We start from the raw sequence: 19,905 nt of genomic DNA, 5'->3' as shown, positions 1-19,905 counted from the left end.
TTCCCTATTTATGTGACTTTTCTAAAATTTTGTAGATTTTGTAAATGTGCTAAAAATGACAATAAAGCTGACCTTGACTTTGATTCTATAAAAGTGTTCTATATGGATAAGCATTTTATATAACTAGCCTACCTGGTATAGCTACACTGGTTTACACATGTTAGTACCTCTTCATAAATTTTTAACTGTGTCCTCTCTATTTTATTGTCAGTGCAGTTTGTCTAAAGCATATGCTTTCTTGATTTCTTGATTTTTCCACTTGACACATTAACTAATTGATTAGTTATGTTGATTGTCAGCCATCTCCATAGTTGGAAATTACCAAAAACCTGATTTATAGATAGGTTCAGTGGAGCCAAACCTCAACTTTCAATGGTAAGGCAACATTGTGGGACTACAAGAGATAAACCAGGATGATTTACAATTCCCATATGAGCATGGACCTCAAGAAGAGCATCACCAGCTACCCATTCTTGCTGCATCCATTCTTGAACCTGCTTTTGGGGGGATTTGCCAATCCAGTACTTCTGGTCAGTATTCTGTCCCGTGTTTGGTCGCCCCTTTCAGATTTGGCTGATCATACCTGTGTTTTAGCGAACTCGAGTTTTCCCTCCTACTTGTACAAATGTGAAATATGCTAAAAGATCCTGAAGTGTATGTGTGTACTTTTTGGGTGGGAAGCCTCTAAAGATCAGATTGGCTCCGTATACCAATTAAGTAGGTTTTAAGCTTAGTAGGTTTTTATATTAGTTGGCGAATCTGCAATGAACCTACTTTTATATTTAGATTACACAGGATATGTCTGGAACATGACCCATGAATAAAACAGATTACAAAAAGTAATGAAATATCAGTTGATCCCAAGAGCTTCTTACATGTATAAAACAACAGCCAATTTCATTCCGTCACATTCCATTTGTGTCTAATTTGCACTCATAAGCAATCACACAGACCCGCTGGTAGAGTCATCCATAGGCACGAGAAATGCTTTTGTGCGCCTTTACTATTTCCCATGAACACAGATACATTATATTTAAGGTTGTTAATTTCAAATATAACCCAAAGCCAGTATGACTTGTAAACAGTACATCCCTTGCAAAGTAGTGAACTGAACACAAGGGTTAATATCTGTGCCTTTAGATTATGTGTACATTCTTACCCAAAAAAATGGTACTTCAAGTGCTCTTTAAGGGTTTGTTGGATAATTAAGGGTTCTTATCTTCCAAAAAATACTTGGAGACTTTCCTGACAGGGCAACACACAGAGTTTCTAGCATCATAGCCTTCACTTATCTTCAGGCTCTTTCTGCACTTCTATTCAGTGTGTATGGTAATAGGATCCCAAGATTTCCTCAGTGTGCTTTTTTTTTTTTTTTTTTTTTCAGGGCGGAGAACATTTTAACTAGCTATAAGACAGGCAAGTTTCTACAGTCCAAACGGCGCAGTACTAGGCTTACTGGAGGAATTCGTCTCGTCTAGTAAGTCTTACATTGATTTTAAATCCAAATGTTTTGGAATTTTTATGCTGCTTTTTATTAGGTTACATTCTGTTTTGTGCCGTGTGTCGCTGCGTTACAGGAAGATGAACTATTATGACAAAAGTTTGTGCTACATTCGTTTACAGACTTTTTCGAGTCTGTGTCTTGCTGTTTCTCATGTTTGTCTGAGCTTAACTCAATTAATTAGTCAGTTAGTCAATGCGGCATGATTACATGCAATCCGTTTTACTTTTCAAGCACAAAATAGCATTTAAATGTCTTTTTCCTTGATGCAGCAGTACTACACTAGGTTTGCGTCACCTTCAAAACAGGAAGTGAAATATTCAAATTGGAGAGAAAACAGATTGTCGATGTTTGTTGTTGTTGTTGTTTAGAATTCAGTGAGTTCATTTACAGAACTCACCAAAAGCAAAAACTCTGGGATTCTAAATACCAATTAGTTAATGTTTTATAGATTTGCTCCTGAGCTTGTACCGTCACCACCATGTTTTTGGCCAAACAGCTCATAGGAGGCTTTCTGGATGTTGTGAGGTGAGTCAGCATGCATGTTTGGAGGTTTCACCCTTTACTATAAATGCATTTTAAAATTGAAACCTGCGTCCTTTCTTCTTTAATGAATTTCAATCTTAACAGCAAATGTATTTTCTTCCCAGCAATATTGATCATACCCAGTTTGCTCCTTCTGCTCCAGTAAGTTACTATCATATCTTATCATTTTAATTTCATGTCTGTCATTGCCAATCTGCCATTTTGTCTTAACTCAGATACACCCTTATAACACTACAGTCACTTAAGTAATGCAAATAGTCCTGTCTATATTCTAGCTTGAAGAGCATACATATTATTTTTTACTGTGGATTTTCTTTACTGTGCTCCAGCCTCCTCCCAGAAGGCACATATCAACCGTTCAGGCTGCGGCGAATGAGAGCGACGAGGACAGGCAGTTCCGCAAAGTTTTCCAGCAGCTCGCTGGAGATGTAAGTATTTCATGCATACATAATATCATAAGGCTGTATGCACATCAGCTGCAACTCTGACCATGCCTTCAAGCCACTCAAGGACAATCTAGTCATTCAATTTCATACATGTAAAGGCAAGACTCTCTATCTGTAAAATAAAAATGGATAACTTGCTTACCTTCGCATGTTCAACTCAAAAAGGTTATTTTTTTCTGTGTGTTTGATGTTTATGGTACTTGATACTTATCATAAGACTGATATCAACATGTAATAAAATGTTTTGATCTTTAATCCAAATGTAATGTTAATATTTTCTTGTTTTTTTGTTGCTAAAATATGATGTGCACCACATGTTTATGCGTTCTTTTTTAGTTTGTTTTTAAGTTTGATTAGTTTGATCTTTATCTTAGAAACAAAGGGCCTGACTTGAGCATGTAAAAACTCACTGATTCTTGTAGTTATGAAGCTTGACTGGTTCATCCTCTTTAGCACATGCCTACCAAATAATGAAGGGCTAGTATGCTCTGAGAACTTTGTTGTTAAAAATAGGTGGATTTGTGTGTGATGTAACATTGTTATGGAATGCCTGGCATTGATTCACAATTTTTATTTTTTTGTGTTTCATATTTTTAATGTTTACAATAGGGCTGCACGATTATGGCCAAAATGATAATCACAATTATTTTGATCAGTATTGAGATCATGATTATTTATCATGATTATTTATTGATTTTAGGGACAACATATTTTTATTGCACTTTCACATTTGAATAAACAGACCGCTGCTTTCACCTCCATGTTGTGATACATTCCTGCTAAATGTAGATGCTTTGCATCAAATTAGACTGGTCCTTAAAGTTCATCATCTCGTAGAAGCAAAATATAAATAAAATTGTACCCGCTGGAGCTTGCAGCACGCTATTTTACTGACATAGACTTTGTTTACTTTCTACATGTGCATTTGTTGTGATTTCTGTCCTGTCTCTGCCCCTGTATTGTCATTGATCGTTCCCTTATGTGTCATCATTAGTCTCGGCTGTTTTGTGTTCACCGGCTGTTTTCCGTGTACCAAGCATTTGTTCATAGTTTCCTGTCTCATAGTGTTGATCTTATTCTCGACCTCGTTGTTTGATTCTTGTTTATGCCCGTTTGCCGATCGTCTGACCTTTTACTTGTTTTTGACCACACTATTGTCTCACGTTTTGGATTGGTTGGCTCTATTCAATAAAGCTCTTATCTACACTTGTATCCATCCTAAACCCTCAATTACATGATAGTTAGCAACCGCCTTTTTAATACATGTAAAAGCTTTTTTAAAAAATCATGAGTGGAGTTTTACTGGCATATTTTATGTCGTAGAATAAAACATGAAAAATATTTTCAGCTTGTATTCACCACAGACCTTATTTCAGACCTTATTGACTTTGGGATGGAACCGTAAGTGTTAAAATACCTACTCATTTCTGGGTTTTGGCATTACAAAATGACGTTATCCCTGCACCACTCTATGGTGACTGGCTGTAAGTTTAGGAAGCGCTTGATGTGATATGCAGTGTAGTTTGCTATGAGCGGAGGATGAACTTTAAATGTTTATATCGCAGTCGATCGTGTTAATGTAATCGAGATCGATATTCGATTAATTGTGCAGCCCTAGTTTAAAATGTGATTTAATCTTAAATAAACTACTAGATAAAAAAAATTCTTACATTTCATGTGGACTAAATAAAATTCGGCAAGTTATTAATAATTTTACGCTTTCAAAATTAGTCACTAACTTTGCTTTAATACCGATTTATTAAAATCTTAGGACTGGACAAAAATCACATTCTTCTTAAAGTATCAAATTGTTGCTGCTCAGGTTCGATTTTAATGGGAAAAATGTATCTACCTTGATAGTACAGGAAAATGCCTAAATTACACACCATGGCGTTAATAAATTACTGAATATTTTTGGAACATTCGAACATCATTGATCATTACATAGTGTATATTGTAATGTATTTATCAATTTGAAGGAATATCATGAAATATTCACTTGTTAACAGTCATTAAAACAATTTGTCTACTCCAATAGAGAACCTCAAATATATGCTAGTAGTAAATAGATCAGCCACTAAAGAAGAGTTTTCAAGGAGTGGTTGCCTTTTTTGTGTGATGACATTTATGCCTTGTTTTTCTTGTTTTCTTCTAGGACATGGAAGTAAGCCCTAATGAGCTGATGAATATTCTCAACAAGATTCTGACCAAGCGTAAGTGTAGTGTTGACATTGCTGAAAAGAGTAGATAGGAACATTCTCTTTTGTAGCAAGCCAGAATTTAAATTTAACTGAGAGCAAACAATTGAGAAAACCACCTAAGGTTAGAGTCAGTAAGCTTGTCAAATCATCAGGGGGAAAAAGTATTACCGGGGAGAGATTCTTAGACAAGCTTGCACAGACACAATGGCATGATTGCACATGACAAGACGTGTGGAACCTGCTGGGTGTGGTATGTATATCATCCATAATGACTGCATAAGAAAATCTGACATGGCTTTTTCTGTCTATGATCCTTCACTTTGGAACTCTCTTCCTCCTGAACTCAGGGAAGCTCAGACTTTTGGCATTTTTAAAGCTCTACTCAAGACACACTTTTTTTTTTTGCATTTGACTGCTGATGCCTTATTATTATTATTATTATTATTATTATTATTATTAACATTGTTCTTATTAACTTTTATGTTTTATTTTTCTGTGTACTGCTTATTTTGTGTACAGTGCTTTGAGAAGCTGCTTTTAAAGGCACTTTATAAAATAAATTTCATTATTATTATTACCACTAAGCTACCACTGCCCTAGTTGAAACTGTAGAAGTAGAAACCGATTCAATTTGAATTGTTTGAAAAAAGGTGGAATGATTATGCTGTGAATGTTAAAGCAATTGTGGAAGTGCTTGAAATTATGCTGTAGCATGAGAATTTTCCTTGCAACAGTGATTATAAGGATGAAAATTATTCTTCCCCACCTCTAGATGCTGAGCTGAAGACTGATGGTTTCTCAATTGAGTCTTGCAGGAGCATGGTGGCAGTAATGGATGTATCCTTTTTCAATATAATTGACATGCATATTTCAGAATATGGCAATATGACCAAAGATTTCCTTGTTTATTTCTGCAACAGTTTGCATGTTTTGCTACAGCGGGTGTGAATATATTTCTATTGCCTTAACACTCGTCAAACAGAGCGACAGCTCTGGAAAGTTGGGCTTTACAGAATTCAAATACCTGTGGAACAATATCAAGAGGTGGCAGGTAAGAGAGCTCTGTTATGTTATTCTCTTTCAACCTGAATTGACCATTTTCAAAACAAGTGGAACACAAGTAGTCGTGATCTAGCAACATACAATAGTTAAAAAAATAATGGTATGTCCTATAGGTAGGATAAGATGGCAGTGCAATATTGTATTTATTGATTGATTGACAAGTAGAACAGGATTCCACATCTCTTATATTTGGAGTGTCTGTGTTCAGGAGCTTATTTGCGTATATCCAGCACCTCAGCCGCTTTTTTTTTTATTAAAAAATGAAATTAAATAATAATAATGAATCATTTTTAATAAGTGAGTTTAATAATAAGTTTTTCTTTGTGTCACCTCCCTTCCAAAAATAAAATCACCTCATTTCCATGATGACAAATTAGTGACTATTAATAATAGTGTATTTATAATATCAGTCACATGTGCTCACACATAATGGATATGATGACTTTGTCATCATTTCTTAAAGAAGTAAGCAAAAGTGATGGGGCAGAACAAGATGTTAAAAAGCAAAGGAAACATTGTCAAGTTTCAGAAACTGTAGTAATCACTTGCAAAATTCAACCCTGTGCAATGTGTGCATTATGTTTTGGGGCTGCCTATACATAAGTCTGAGAGTCTCATTATATCTCAGTAATGAGTGGCTGAATATTCGTAGGATTTGTTTGGTATAATCATTGTAATGAGCAGATGAACTGATTCGATTTTGAAAATTATACAAACTCGATCAAGGTCACAGCAAGATCAAATCTCTGAAATAGTTTTTTTTTCAATAGCTTTCTTCATGTCTGAAGTATATTTTAAGGGTATTTATGTCTTACAAATTAGTAACAAGAAGGACTAGACATACTGGTGGCAGAGGAATACACATCAACGCAGTTGGTATCAAATTTGACTTGTTGGATTTCTAAAAGACATTGAGATGTCAGAGATGAGCATTGCGAGGAGATCGTAAGTTACATGACTATGTTGTGGAGTAATTTGGTTAATTCGGCAAGCTAAGAAAGTATCTTTTCAGTATTCAAGTTGTTCTATTCATGTTATGTTGTTTAACATGACTTAGTTTTGTAAGACCCAGTGTTCTGAACAAAATATTTTGAAATTGAATGAATATAATGAAGCTTACCACAGTTAATGCAGTTTAATGCTCCACTCCTCCCACGGCATTACCGACATTTTAGTCATACCTACCATATTGGCCCTAGGTCTATGATGGCCTTCAACACCAATGTATTATGTGAAGCTCTCGGACCACTGTAGTTTCTCTATACATTTTCCCTCCCTGTCCACTTGTTAGATTAACCCACTGCTGGTTCGCTACCTCACTTTTACAAATGAAGTGAACAAAAAAGAATTTTGTTTCTCCAGTCCATGTTCCTAGTCACATGACTGGTGACCTATTTAAAAGCTTTTTTTTTCTCTTATTGAATTTTACCTACTGTGTTTTAAAACAAGTGAGCTCATTATCTACTGACTGACTGTGAATATTCATAAATGCATTATGACATGGGATTTTCGTAGTCTTACAACAACATCTTGGTCTGGTGACTACTGGTGAGAAAATAGCTTAGTTTTCAATAATAACAGATTCATCTGTGACCTATTTGTTAAGATATATTAAATGTGTTCAGGCAGTTAATTTTTTTAATCAAAACAAATAATGAATTATTAACTGAAATTATGAAATTTTAATGAAATATTTCAATTAGGCTTCAGGCCACCCATGGGACTAAAATGACATTTCGCAAGGTTATACATAACCTGAGAGTTAATGGATGCTTGGATATCCTGTCTATCTTAGCTCTCTTGAATATAAGTGCAGGCTTTGACACAATCCACCACAAACTTCTGCTTTACTGGCTTGCTGAATCCCACAAGACTCTGTATTTTAATTTAGTTTCACTGATGTTTTCTGTACTGCACTTTGTTTACTTTATTAAACTGTTCTTTGTTATCCCTTGTTTTATTCAACCGTTTATCAATTTTCTTTTTCATTTCATGTAATAATTATTTTCACAAAATTTTTTTAAAAGTTATTAGAGTAGAATGTGTTACAAACATATGCAATAATCCTTATACAATTAACCATAATCCATATACAATCTACCCTATACATTTTATTATAGAAGTGTAGAATGGCACTAATGTTTAACTTGGCTTTGTCTGGTACAGGGAAACTACATCAAGTTTGATGCAGATCGCTCTGGGACGATTGGGGCCAATGAGCTGCCCGGTGCTTTCAGAGCAGCAGGTTAGTTTGGCAATCAACAGGAATGAAGTATCTGATAGTAAATTGTCTTTATACCTGTATATTAGATTTATAACAGCTCACACCTATACACATCTTCTCCCATTTGCACTACTTTTCCTGTCCCAGGGTTTCCTCTACCTGATCAGCTCTTCCAGATGATCATTCGCAGATACAGTGATGAAAACGGCGACATGGACTTTGACAACTATATTGGGTGCCTGGTGCGACTGGATGCAATGTGCCGTAAGTCAGTCTTCTTTCTTTGAGTAACATTTAATCTGAATTTTATTTACATGACTCAGAGACATTGATGTGTATATGCAGGTGCTTTTAAGACACTTGACAAGGACAACAATGGTACTGTCAAAGTCAACATTAAGGAGGTATGAGTACTATATTTAAATTGGCCTGGAGAATTCTGTAACCAATAGCAACCAAGTTTTTCATAGCATGTCATGTTAGATAACTTTTATATAATTTTTATACGTGTGTGTGTGTGTGTATGTATGTGTGTGTGTGTATATATATATATATATATATATATATATATATATATATATATATATATATGTATATATGTATATGTGTGTGTGTGTTTATTTATTTGTTTATATATTTAATTATTATTAATTCTTATGAAATATTTTCCCCTGTTTTATATTTACAGTGGCTGCAGTTGACTATGTACTCTTAAAGCAAAATGAATCTCTATAATCTCATGTCAGCATTGGACTCTTGACTACAATAATCCAGTTTTATTTTTTGAATCATTGCATTGTAGTTATGCAGTCTCCTTTTTATGCCGATTGTATTAAACCAATAAAACTGTATACTTTTAAAAAAAAAATGTGTAGTGTTTCAAACTTTTTACAGCGAAGTAGGTCTACAGGAATGAAGAAAACAAAGCTAAATCATCAGACAATGAGGTTGCAAATCTCAGTCACTGGAGTCAATCCTGCAAAAAAGTACAGAAGCTTAAAGCAGTAGGTCTAAATCCTAGTCCTGGAATAACTCATCATTGTACACCACTTAAAAATCCAAGATAATGCAACTTATTTCAGATACAATAATCTTGAAAACTCCAAATGGCCAATTATCTCAATATCTAAAGGGCACAGCTAAAAGATCCAAATTGTAACTGTTATGTCAGGTCTAACTTAAAGACCTGACCTAAAGAATCAGAATTCAGAGGGTTTATTGTCCACTTTAATCGACTATGGTCTTGTTCGCGTTTTTAAGTTACAAAAAACAAGAAGTTTACAAAGTATGAATAATGTCAAATTTTTGTGTCAAATTATATGGAGGTACCACTCAATTTTCATGATGATCAGCTAATGTTAACCCTGTCAGATGCCTTCAGAAAGCTGATGGTCTGTTGATGGCCTTGCTTTTCTACTAATCAAATCACCCATACCCACCCAATTAAATACTAGCATATAGCTGTTGCTTAAAAAAATTCAGTTCTTTCAACAACAGTTCACAGAAAAACAAAAAAAATTCCGCTAGATTTTGGAGCATGGCCCATTCAATTACAAGCATATTAGTGAAATCAGATGGGCAATGATTTTGTGCAAGGAGGCCTTGGGTGCATTCTGCATTACAGTTCATCCCAAAGGTGTTCAGTTGGGTGGAGGTCAGGACTTTGTGGAGACCACTTGAGTTCTTCCACTCCAACCTTGGCAAACCATGTCTTCATGGAGCTCGGTTTGTGCACAGAGGAACTGTCATGCTGGAACATTTTTGGCCCCATAGTTCCAGTGAAGGGAAATTGTAATGCTACAGTATACAAAGACATTATGTGCAATAGTTTGCGTCCAACTTTGTGGCAACAGTTTGAGGAAGAATCACATATGGGTGTGATGGTCAGGTGTCCACAAACTTTTGGCTGAAGCAGCTGTTTGTTTGTTTTTTAGTTTTGCATATTATGCAAATTAGCTCAAAATCTAATTTTCTGTTGTTGTTGTTTTTGAGTAAATTGACTTTTGTGTCTACAGCTCAGGTTTGTTAGACAAAACGCAAAACGCCGTGCTTTAGTGCCACCATCGGCCTGGTCATGCCCAACATTCTTGCCTGAATAGTGGGAGGGAGCACTACCTATTGACCATATCTCTATAACTTTGTTTTGTTGGTAGAAATTTGTTTTATTAAAGAAATAGATTGGGGGGGGTGGCTATATAGCTTAGTGCTTGAACTCCTAACTATAAAAATAAGTAAATAAAATTAGAATCAACAAGTTAATTAAGCATTAAAAGATGTAATATTCCTTGCATATAATTAAAGCCTGACCTTTAGCAAATTATCATTATATTTTATTTATATACATTCATGTAATTATCTAATCAGCGCATAAATAAAGCAATATCTATAACACTACCAAAATAAATTTGAGTGCAGACTACCGGACATTCACTTCCCAGGGTTGCACGGTTATTTATGATCAAATGTAACATATCTAACGTAGCTATAACGTAACGTAAATATGTGAAAACATCAATAACGAAACAGATCAAATTATTTTAAAATTTCCCCTTTTTTTAACATTGTATAAAGATACTCTAATAACTTTAAGCCCACCATTCGCCTCCAGCCTCGTACCCTCTGAGCAGATTTTGGATCTTCTCAAGACAATACCCGAGTGTTTATGTAATATATGGTGTATATATAATACTCTGTACGCATGTACAGTTCGTGCTGGATACACAGCATGCTCTCATCTATTTCAGAAAAAGGCAGTATAAAAGCCAGTAACTGACACTTTACCAGCCAATGGTGGTGGTAGCGGATGAACACAACAGCCAATAGAAGAATGGCCCGACAAGAGGGCGGGGCTTAGATTTACCTGAGATGCACAAAACTGGGCGCTGACGAGCTGCTGATATTAAAATCATATCACTGAGCAAACACAGGTGTTGTGGTCGCTTGGCAGAACAGCTGTTTTGTACTGAGTGAACTGAAGAAGTGAAAGGGGACAATCTTCGCTTTTCCTCACAGAGGTAAGCCTTGGATTTCTTTATAAAAGTTGTAAATGCAAAATATTATTCATTCTAGCGTGTAGCCTGTGCACTGCTCGTGACGGATAAGCACCAAATGTTGGTGGTCAGATGGTCGTGTCATGGTCGTATATACATAGCTACAATATATATGTTTTGTTGTTGTTTTTTTAGGTAGAGAGAGAGAGAGAGATTGAGATTTTGAGAGATTGATTGAGATTGTCTCAAAAACTCTCGCCGGAAGGTAGACTTCGAAACTGTTGCATATGGGAGATTTACCAAAAATAGATGCAGGTCTGCAACATCGTGATGATACACAGTTCCTGTAGATGTCACAGTTGATCCTGCATCATGGGCTACTGAGAACTGTGTTGATACGAAGTGTACTTCACTGTGATAACTTTTCACAAAAGTCTATTCTTTAGTTATTGAAAGCGTTTGATCAAGCGTTGTGAAAAGTTTAACTGACTTTAAATCCCCCTGTTAACCCCCTTTATGTCGTGTGCAAACCAGTCTGATAAATAATACACTGCGATGTTATGCCCTGGGGAATGCTGAACACTCGCAGGAATACTGCCTTGCCCTTTTCAACTGGGAATTTGTGACTTGGTGATGATCATGCATAAAATGATGCTTCCTGGATAATTGGTGTATACTATAATAGAAGGCATCATGAGTTCATTACACTGCACTTTACCATAGCTAACGGATACATATTAGCAGAAAACACTGTTAGACTGTGTATATAGGGGAGAGTTTTTATCTAATCACACTTGTTCATATTCTCTTGTTTTGTATCATAAAGCCAAATCTGTTTATATGAGTTGCAGCCTATAATTAAGAGTTTATATATTATTGCAGTTTATGGATAATGTAGTGCCTTGCACAAGTATTTACCTCTTGAACATTTTCCCATTTTGTAGTATTACAGCCTGGAAGAGAAATACCTGGTATTTCATATGTAAATAAACAGCATGAAAGTTGTGATTGCATTAATATGCACTACTCCATTGCTGTGAAACTTCTAAATTAGTTCTCGTGGTCCAGCTGGGATCAGAAATAGCATAATTAGTTGAATGTCAACCTGTGTGCGATTAAAGTGTCACTTGATCTCAACATACATACATACATACATACATATGTACACCTGTTCATGTGAGGTCCCAGATTTTGTTAGGGTACATACTTAGGGTTACCATGGAGCTGTCAAACCAGGGAATTGTGTATTTGTGTTTGTGTGTGTGTGTGTGTGTGTGTGTGTATATATATATATATATATATATATATATATATATATATATATATATATATATATACTGTGTGTACAAGTATACACATGCTTTTATATAACAACTGTCCTCAATTTGTAATTAACAATAAATAAAACTAAATAAGAATTCCCTTCAATCAAACTTCAACTTTACTCTCACCTGTTACATTGAGCACAAAATATTCCTCTGTTGAAATAATGAGTAATGCGGGTTAAAACGCTTTTTGATGTTTAACTGAGAAATTATCTAATTTTCTTAATTTTAATCAAAGCAGTTAAAAGTTTAGCTGAAATGGCAGTTTAAACATTATTTCCTTTGCTCACAAAGGCTTTTGCCCTATACTGTTGCTTACAGTACAGCAAGGCCTTGGATTTATACACTTCTATTTGATCAATTCCATGATTTTAAGGTATTGAGCCATACAATTCTGGACCTCAATTAGATCAAAGCAAATTCAGCTTCTCAACTTTATATTTTTCATAATTTTAAGCAACGTTATGTAGCACAATTTGTCACATACAGTACAGTCCGTGGTATGTATATATTTATAAGCATATTTATAACTAGCTCATTTATACCACACTGGATTTGAATGAAACTTATAAATATGAGGCAAAACTGCAACTTAAATTTGAAAGTATTTAAATCCATGGTGGGTGAAGCATATAGAAACAGCCCTTTTAAACACAAAGGCCGCCTCCTAGCATGTTGCCTTGGTAAAAGCACAGGCTGTAATTATGAAGTAATTATACCTACATTCAGCTTCTCTGTTTGTGTTTGCTTATGTAATACAGCCTTGTCTGTATATGTCCTAAACTGAATGAGGTGGACTGTTTTAATTTTAAATTAAATGCCTTGAAGTTATACATCTTCATGTGATGGGCTTTGAGCTCAATGAGCTCATATAATTCGAAGAACTTCCTTATTTCCCAAATTAGCATCTCATTGGATGTTATCATGCCAATTAAGTCATATAATTCCTTAAAACATAAAGGAAATCATTTTCATTTCATTCTGCTTTCCACAGGAAAATTAATTGATTTCTGTGTTCACAGTTAAGGTAAAATGACAAGCTAGCAATTTGTTGCTCCAAATAACCTTACTCAAAAGTGTATCCTTATGCATCAAATGTTCTCTAGAGTAGAGACTTTATTTAGCACATTCCTGCTTGACTTCCTTTTGTTTCCTTTTGGCTGCTTAAATACACTCCTTCAACAACACTTTGTTTTAAGATTATTAAAGGTTGTTGCCATCCATGATGCTTTCATGGTTTTTTGACTTCATTGTTTACCCTGCAATTAATAAATGACGACTACAGTGGGAGGCAGAGGCTGGCTGTTTGCAGTAGAGTCAGACACTGCAGTAGGTTTAAACCTGCTGGTGACTTATTTACTTAAGCATTGACTTCATCAAGTGTTCTGTACTCTCATCCCTTGTAACAGTCCAATTACACCTCCTAGACTAAGCCACAGAGAAGATCCCTCTATGAATAACTGTGCTTCCCTTGTGCTTACTTTCACTGTAGCACATAGCTTGAGATGGCTGCTGAATGCCCCCTGAGATCTGAGGTGATGGAGCTTCACAGGAGCGTCAATCAGGTTACAGATGAGGTAATGCCAACAGGAATAGGGAAACTTTTACTTCTAAGGTGTTGTCTAGTGTGTTTTCACATCATGGAGAAAATGCCGCAGGTCTAAGTATTTTGCATGATCAGTGTGATAAACTTAAGTATTACTCACGTATCTGTTCAGCTACAGTGAAATATTTACGAATGATTATAAGTGTCAATATGTGTTTCATTCATTAGTGTATATTAAACTAGTCTAGTAGAAATGACATCCCCTCTAACACTCCATTAAGTAAAGGTTACTGACAGTCTGATCTATTCCCCTGTCCCTGCTCAGTAGGGAATATGACAGACCCTGTAATCTGCTGTATGAACTGCTCCAACCTGTGAGCCTGGTTTCGGTGAAACTAATAAAACCATTGTAAATCAGTATTAATTTTACATTGTCTGTCATCCCTATTAATTTTGCTCTGACTTAGTTTCTCTCTTCTCTCCTGTCTCTGTTAGTCACTCGAGATCACCAGAAACATGAAGCTTCTGTTAGAGGAGGTGAGGGACTAATTCATGATCTTTCACACTGTATCTACTGTAGCCTATATGATGGTACTTTTCTTACTGATAATTTGTATTTATGTCACATTACCACAAACCATTTTCTGAAACATCTCAATGCTATCAGACAAAGCTTGTATTCAGTGAACAGAACTTGAAGGCTGTGTAAAACAGCATTTCCCTTCAGTGGGTAATCAAGGTTTATTATCATGCCTCTGAAATACCATTTTATGTATTGAGACACATTGTCATAATAGAATTGAATGGGCAGTGGTTCGTGGTCTTTGTTTCCTATAAAATAGCTCATTTGTACAGGCTGCTTGGCCAAAACACCATGCACCTGTGATGTCTATATAAAGGCACACACATATTATTATACTAAGGGACAAAACAACACTATATTTAAATCATATCATATGCTCAACATCCTTGTCAACATTTACTGTCAATTAATAGCATTCTGTTAATGTCAGAAAATATATTGTGCTGTTTAATGTTGCTTCATGTAGATTTCTGTTTTCAACAGAGCAAAGATGCAGGAATCAGGACATTGGTCATGCTAGATGAACAAGGAGGTAATGTGATTTCCTATTTCACATGTCTTTACAAACACTTTCCTTACATTGTCAGTTTTAATGATTCAAGTAATCTCTCAAAAATACATTGTATAGTGGAAATAACACTGACTTTATTTTAAATGATTTCAAATAGAACTTGAAGTCTTTATTTCAGATCATTATTTTGATTTCAGATTTTGTAAATGGCTGTATAGTCAGCTCCAGAATGTTTGGCATCCTTGCACAGGAAAAAGTCTTTGTGGTTAATTAGTATAATCTCAACTCAACAATACAGGAAATCTAACCTTTTAAAAATATTTTAAGTAAATGTATTCTAAGAAAATAAAAACGCTGATGAAAAATATATTTTTAAACAAAAGCACATGTCACAGTTATTGGCATCTCTGCATGTAGTGCTTTGTGCAATCTTACAATAATTATAAAGTTGACCATAGCTCCAGAGCACATTTTATTTCATAAACAGAAAATAGGAGTAAGGGTACATTTTGTTTGGTTTTATTTAATTCTGTTCCTGCTTGCTAAGAAGGCTTTTTCTGTCTAAATGTGAAATCATTGACTGCCTTCACTCTTCTAGGAGCTGCTATAGATATATTCAGAAATACTCACATATGGAAATGTACATGTCCTTGTACGATCATTTAAATCCCTCCCATTCAAATAATATGCTGTCTCTTCCTCATAATCATGCTAAAATAAAAGCAAATCTCTGTATTCCAGAGCAACTGGAGCGGATTGAAGAGGGGCTGGACCAGATCAATCAGGATATGAGAGAAGCTGAGAAAAATCTCACAGACCTTGGCAAATGTTGTGGTCTGTGCTCATGTGATAAGTATGTGCTGTTGGGAGAGCTCCTGTACTCGGTTGCTTGACTGTTTAACCATTTAGTCAGGAGTATTTTACCCCGCATCTCTGCATGGAAGGAAAGATTCTCCCCTGCAAGGAGTTGTCATGTCCAATAGGTTCAGCCTATTTCAGTCCCTACTAATGTTTAATTAATTAATACATTTTTATTGATATTTTGTAAATAGAAAAGGCCAATTTAAAACACGAGTCAGTTATGATTGGCAGATTAAATCTTCTTAAACCTTTTGCTCTATACATAACCATGGGTTCGCTATTGACCTGACCTGACCTGACATGTCGTAAAAAACGTAATCATTTTGGTGATATAAATATTATTTTATGTGCATTAGACAAATTAAGCTCATGAACTTTCTTGTTATGAAAATGTTCTAGTAATGTTCCAGTTTTATTAATACTAAGGATTGTCTTATAGTCTTTTTTACTGTCTTTTTTTTTTTACTGCTGCTGTTACTGGCTTCCCTTGTGGAACTTTCCAGGCTGAAGAACCTTGAAGCAAGTGAAGCCTATAAGAAGGTGTGGGGTAATAATCAGGATGGTGTGGTATCCAGTCAACCTTCATCACGCATTGTGGATGAGCGAGAGAAAATGACAATGAGTGGTGGATACATCAGAAGGTCCTTAAATATTACTTTTCTTAAAATGACAAATAATATACATTTGTTTTCTAGTGGCTGCAATAAATTATAGATCAGCCATCAGTGATTTTATTGTGTGTGAGTATGTGTGTCTGTCCATCCACCAGAGTGATAAATGACGCACGGGAGGATGAAATGGAGGAAAACCTGGCTCATGTGGGCAGTATCCTCGGCAATTTGAGAAGCATGGCACTTGACATGGGCAACGAAATCGATACTCAGAACGTGCACATTGAACGCATACAGTCTAAGGTATTTTGTTTTATTTTACTATACATATATTATACATACATACATTCTTTTGTTTATACTATACGCTAAAGACATTTGGCTTTGAGATCAAAAGATGAATATGAGACGATAGATGAGAATTTTATCTTTTCTCGCTGATATTTACATCTAGATTTGCTAAACAACCTAGAACATGGCACCTTTGGTGGCAAACCACCCAATTTTAAGGTGATCAAATGTGTTGGAACAGATTGTCTTAAAGTAACTTAAAGTAAATAACACTTAATATCTGGTTGCATGTCACTTGTTTGCAATAACTGCATCAAGCTGGTGACCCACTTACAACCACTGAACTGTTGCATTCTCCTTTTGTGATGCTTTTCCAGGTTTGTACTGTAGCTCCTTTCAGTTGTCATTTGTATTGTGAGGTTTCTCCCTTCAGCCTGCTCTTCAGGAGGTGAAATGCATGCATGTTAAGGTTTGGGGATTGACTCGGCAAGTCTGAAACCTTCCACTTTTTTCTTCTAATGAAGGTCTTTGTTGTGTTGGCAGTGTGTTTTGGGTCATTGTCTTGCTGCATGATGAAGTTCCTCTTGATTATACTGGACACATTTCTCTGTAAATTGTAAATCTTTTGTTAATCTGTAAATCTTTTGTCAATCCAAACTTTTGTGGCTCTTCTCTGTATTTCTTTGCAAATTCTAATTTGATGATCTGATTCTTACTGTTGATGAGTGGTTTGAATTTTGTGGTATGGCCTTTATATTTCTTATCTCTTAGTCTTCTTTGAATGGTGGATTGTGATACATTCACCCCTGCCCTATGGAGGTTGTTGGTTATGTCACTGACTGTTGTTTTCCTTGTTGTTGACTGTTGCTTTCATCACAGCTCTCCCAATGTTTCTGCCATCAACTGCTGTTTTCCTTGGCCAACCTATTCGATCTCCGGTTGTTAGTACACCAGTGGTTTCCTTCTTTTTCAGGACATTTCAAATTGTTGTATTGGAATATTATTGTATGTTATGCCTAATGCTTGTGTAATGGCTCTGATCCATTTTCCCTCATTTCACAGCTTGCTTTTCTCCCATAGACAGCTCTCTGGTCTTCATGTTGGTTTATACTTTTTAGCAACAAATGTAGTCTTTACAGGCAAAACCCAGGGCTCAAACCAAGAGTAGAAATTTAGAGCTGTTAATTGTTTAAACAATCACTCTAACAGGGCAAACCTGGGCAACACGAAATACGTGTCTGTCACAGGTTCCAGTATTTCTGATCACTTGAAAAAAATGGGTGGGTTTAAACAGAAGGTGCCATGTTCTATGTTGTTTAACACATCTAGATGTACATAGGAAATTACACAGGAAATTAAAGCTGAAATTTGTATCTATCAGCTCATGTTCATCTTTTGATCTCAAACCCAAATGTCTTAAGTATATAACAAAACAAAAGAATTGGTTTTGCTGTATCATTTAGGTAAACATTCAGTCAAACAAAAAACATTAAATAGATTGCTGTCTTTGTCTTTTTTAGGCTATTGCCAATGTTTCTCGCATCAGTGAAGCCAATCAGAGGGCTAACAAACTAATAGCAAGGTAAACACAGAAGAGCAATGATCATCTGTTTAGATTATTTCTGTCATATCACAGCTTTACAAGTAGATGAAGCTTTTCTCATGAAAAAGTGGATGAAGCAGGGTTTTTTTTTAGTTTCTTCATGTTCATAACTGTCTAAAAGACCAAGTTGCTATTTCAAATACCATTGTTGTGTTTCATTGTATCACTTATTCAGTGGATTTTTTAAATAGTAGAGCAACATGCCTACAGCTATCAGTGTCTTTATTGAAAGGTACCAGTTCACTTTTGTCAGTGCTTTTCTGTGACTCTTTGATAAAAATGACAGTGTAGTGTGCTTCTATAAAATGGTTTCTGAGGAAATTTTCATTTCAAGAAAAGGTGGGAAAGGGCTAAAACTGAAAAGCTGAATATTGTGTGGTTTTTAGGTTACATTTTTGACAGCATTTTTTTGCATAATAAATATTCCAATTAACAGTGAATTGACTGATAAAATGATGTGCAAGGACTAGATTTAAACATGAACTCAAAGAAAATGTGAACAGCCATAATAGCCAGACTAACAATTAGTCATCATAAAGATAGGAAACTGCAATACCTAGTTTGTGAAATGCACATTTTTCTTAAGATTTTTTAGTGAGAGTGTTCATTGCCCAGTCCCTCCAGGATTTTGCAATTGCAGAAATTAACACAAAATCAAGCAAACTCAGCAATATTCAGAGCAGCTTGCAATTTTTAAAAATTACCACAGATTTGGGCCAAGACAAATCATGTGACGTCATCACAACATGCATTCAGCTTCTTTGATTCACGAGCGTCGAACATGAGTACAGTTAAAAGGTCTTATTGAGCAACAAACATCACTGCGAAAGACTGTGCAGAACAATTTCTTGCAATTTCGCCAATTCAAGTAGTTTTCCGCAAAAAAGGACAAATAATTTTACAAAAAAAACTCCTGTACGGACTGATGGTCATTTATAACGACGATGGTGATGATGATCTTGCTCAATGTACTGCAATGCTTCTGTGACACTCAGTCTATACCAGTGGACTGAATAGCTGTTTAGACCTTCTTAATATTCCTGTTCTGCTCACTGATTATAAATGGATGTCCCGCTGATTGATGTAATCCCTTCTGATTTTGTAACAACAATGAAAACCTTTATTGATATGACTGAAACAAATGAATGAAGTACTGTTTTATTGTACTACCTCAAAATGGCTTTTGGGGAAATTACCATTTAAAAAAAAAAAGTGTGTGCAAAAAAAACTTTTGTCTATACTTGTTTCCTGTTAGATTTTTAAGAAAAATGTGTTTCAGTGTAATAAATGTTAATATCACGGTGACCTTGTTGCCTTTTCCATTTATTCACTACTGTGACACACTTTGCGCTCATTAGGGCCATCTGCTGGAGAAGAACAGGAACTGCGAAGCTGCTCCATGACTTGATATGAGACACGATTCAAAATGGAGGATTTGAGCGTGACAACTAAAACTTTTTTGTACTGTCTGTACTGTGTATTTACTCATTTAAATCCTTCCTATTTATCGTCTATTTATATTTATACACCAAGATATCGCACAGGTTCCCGATCAAAAGACGTATGTTTGCACTCAATGAAACACCTTTAATCCTAGAGAAACT

The 19,905-nt window shown here is 35.4% G+C and overlaps 2 protein-coding genes across 3 annotated transcripts; both read left to right on the top strand.

Annotated features, from left to right (window-relative positions):
* The first annotated feature begins 1,384 nt into the window (after positions 1-1,384).
* Positions 1,385-8,848, top strand: capns1b (calpain, small subunit 1 b). 2 transcript variants are annotated; one of them, XM_017491645.1, is made up of 11 exons: positions 1,385-1,477; positions 1,953-2,029; positions 2,152-2,188; positions 2,377-2,475; positions 4,649-4,706; positions 5,467-5,531; positions 5,677-5,745; positions 7,923-8,001; positions 8,128-8,244; positions 8,326-8,384; positions 8,669-8,848. In XM_017491645.1, exons 2-11 carry the CDS (start codon positions 1,983-1,985, stop codon positions 8,693-8,695), a joined length of 657 nt encoding a protein of 218 aa, XP_017347134.1. In that variant the 5' UTR covers positions 1,385-1,477; positions 1,953-1,982; the 3' UTR covers positions 8,696-8,848. The 2 variants fall into 2 exon arrangements, with proteins under 2 accessions (XP_017347134.1, XP_053543584.1); XM_053687609.1 differs by having other exon boundaries at positions 1,396-1,477; positions 1,939-2,029.
* An 86-nt stretch (positions 8,849-8,934) lies between these two features.
* On the top strand, positions 8,935-19,622 carry zgc:101731 (SNARE_SNAP25N and SNARE_SNAP23C domain-containing protein). Its single transcript, XM_017490334.3, has 8 exons — positions 8,935-10,994; positions 13,788-13,872; positions 14,337-14,378; positions 14,908-14,956; positions 15,677-15,788; positions 16,300-16,437; positions 16,566-16,710; positions 18,219-19,622. Exons 2-8 carry the CDS (start codon positions 13,801-13,803, stop codon positions 18,282-18,284), a joined length of 624 nt encoding a protein of 207 aa, XP_017345823.1. The 5' UTR covers positions 8,935-10,994; positions 13,788-13,800; the 3' UTR covers positions 18,285-19,622.
* Positions 19,623-19,905: the final 283 nt, after the last annotated feature.

This window comes from Ictalurus punctatus, chromosome 17, assembly GCF_001660625.3.
Source record: "Ictalurus punctatus breed USDA103 chromosome 17, Coco_2.0, whole genome shotgun sequence".
Taxonomy (NCBI): Eukaryota; Metazoa; Chordata; class Actinopteri; order Siluriformes; family Ictaluridae; genus Ictalurus; species Ictalurus punctatus.
This window is presented reverse-complemented; position numbering and strand designations above follow the sequence as displayed.

Excerpts from the sequence above, each read along its gene's own strand:
- capns1b (XM_017491645.1), top strand. The coding sequence starts at position 1,983 with ATGTTTTTGGCCAAACAGCTCATAGGAGGCTTTCTGGATGTTGTGAG. Across the intron at positions 5,532-5,676 it reads GCATGGTGGCAGTAATGGAT|AGCGACAGCTCTGGAAAGTT; the intron begins GTATCCTTTTTC and ends CTCGTCAAACAG. Across the intron at positions 8,385-8,668 it reads TCAAAGTCAACATTAAGGAG|TGGCTGCAGTTGACTATGTA; the intron begins GTATGAGTACTA and ends TTATATTTACAG.
- zgc:101731 (XM_017490334.3), top strand. The coding sequence starts at position 13,801 with ATGGCTGCTGAATGCCCCCTGAGATCTGAGGTGATGGAGCTTCACAGG. Across the intron at positions 14,957-15,676 it reads CATGCTAGATGAACAAGGAG|AGCAACTGGAGCGGATTGAA; the intron begins GTAATGTGATTT and ends TCTGTATTCCAG. Across the intron at positions 16,438-16,565 it reads AGTGGTGGATACATCAGAAG|AGTGATAAATGACGCACGGG; the intron begins GTCCTTAAATAT and ends TCCATCCACCAG.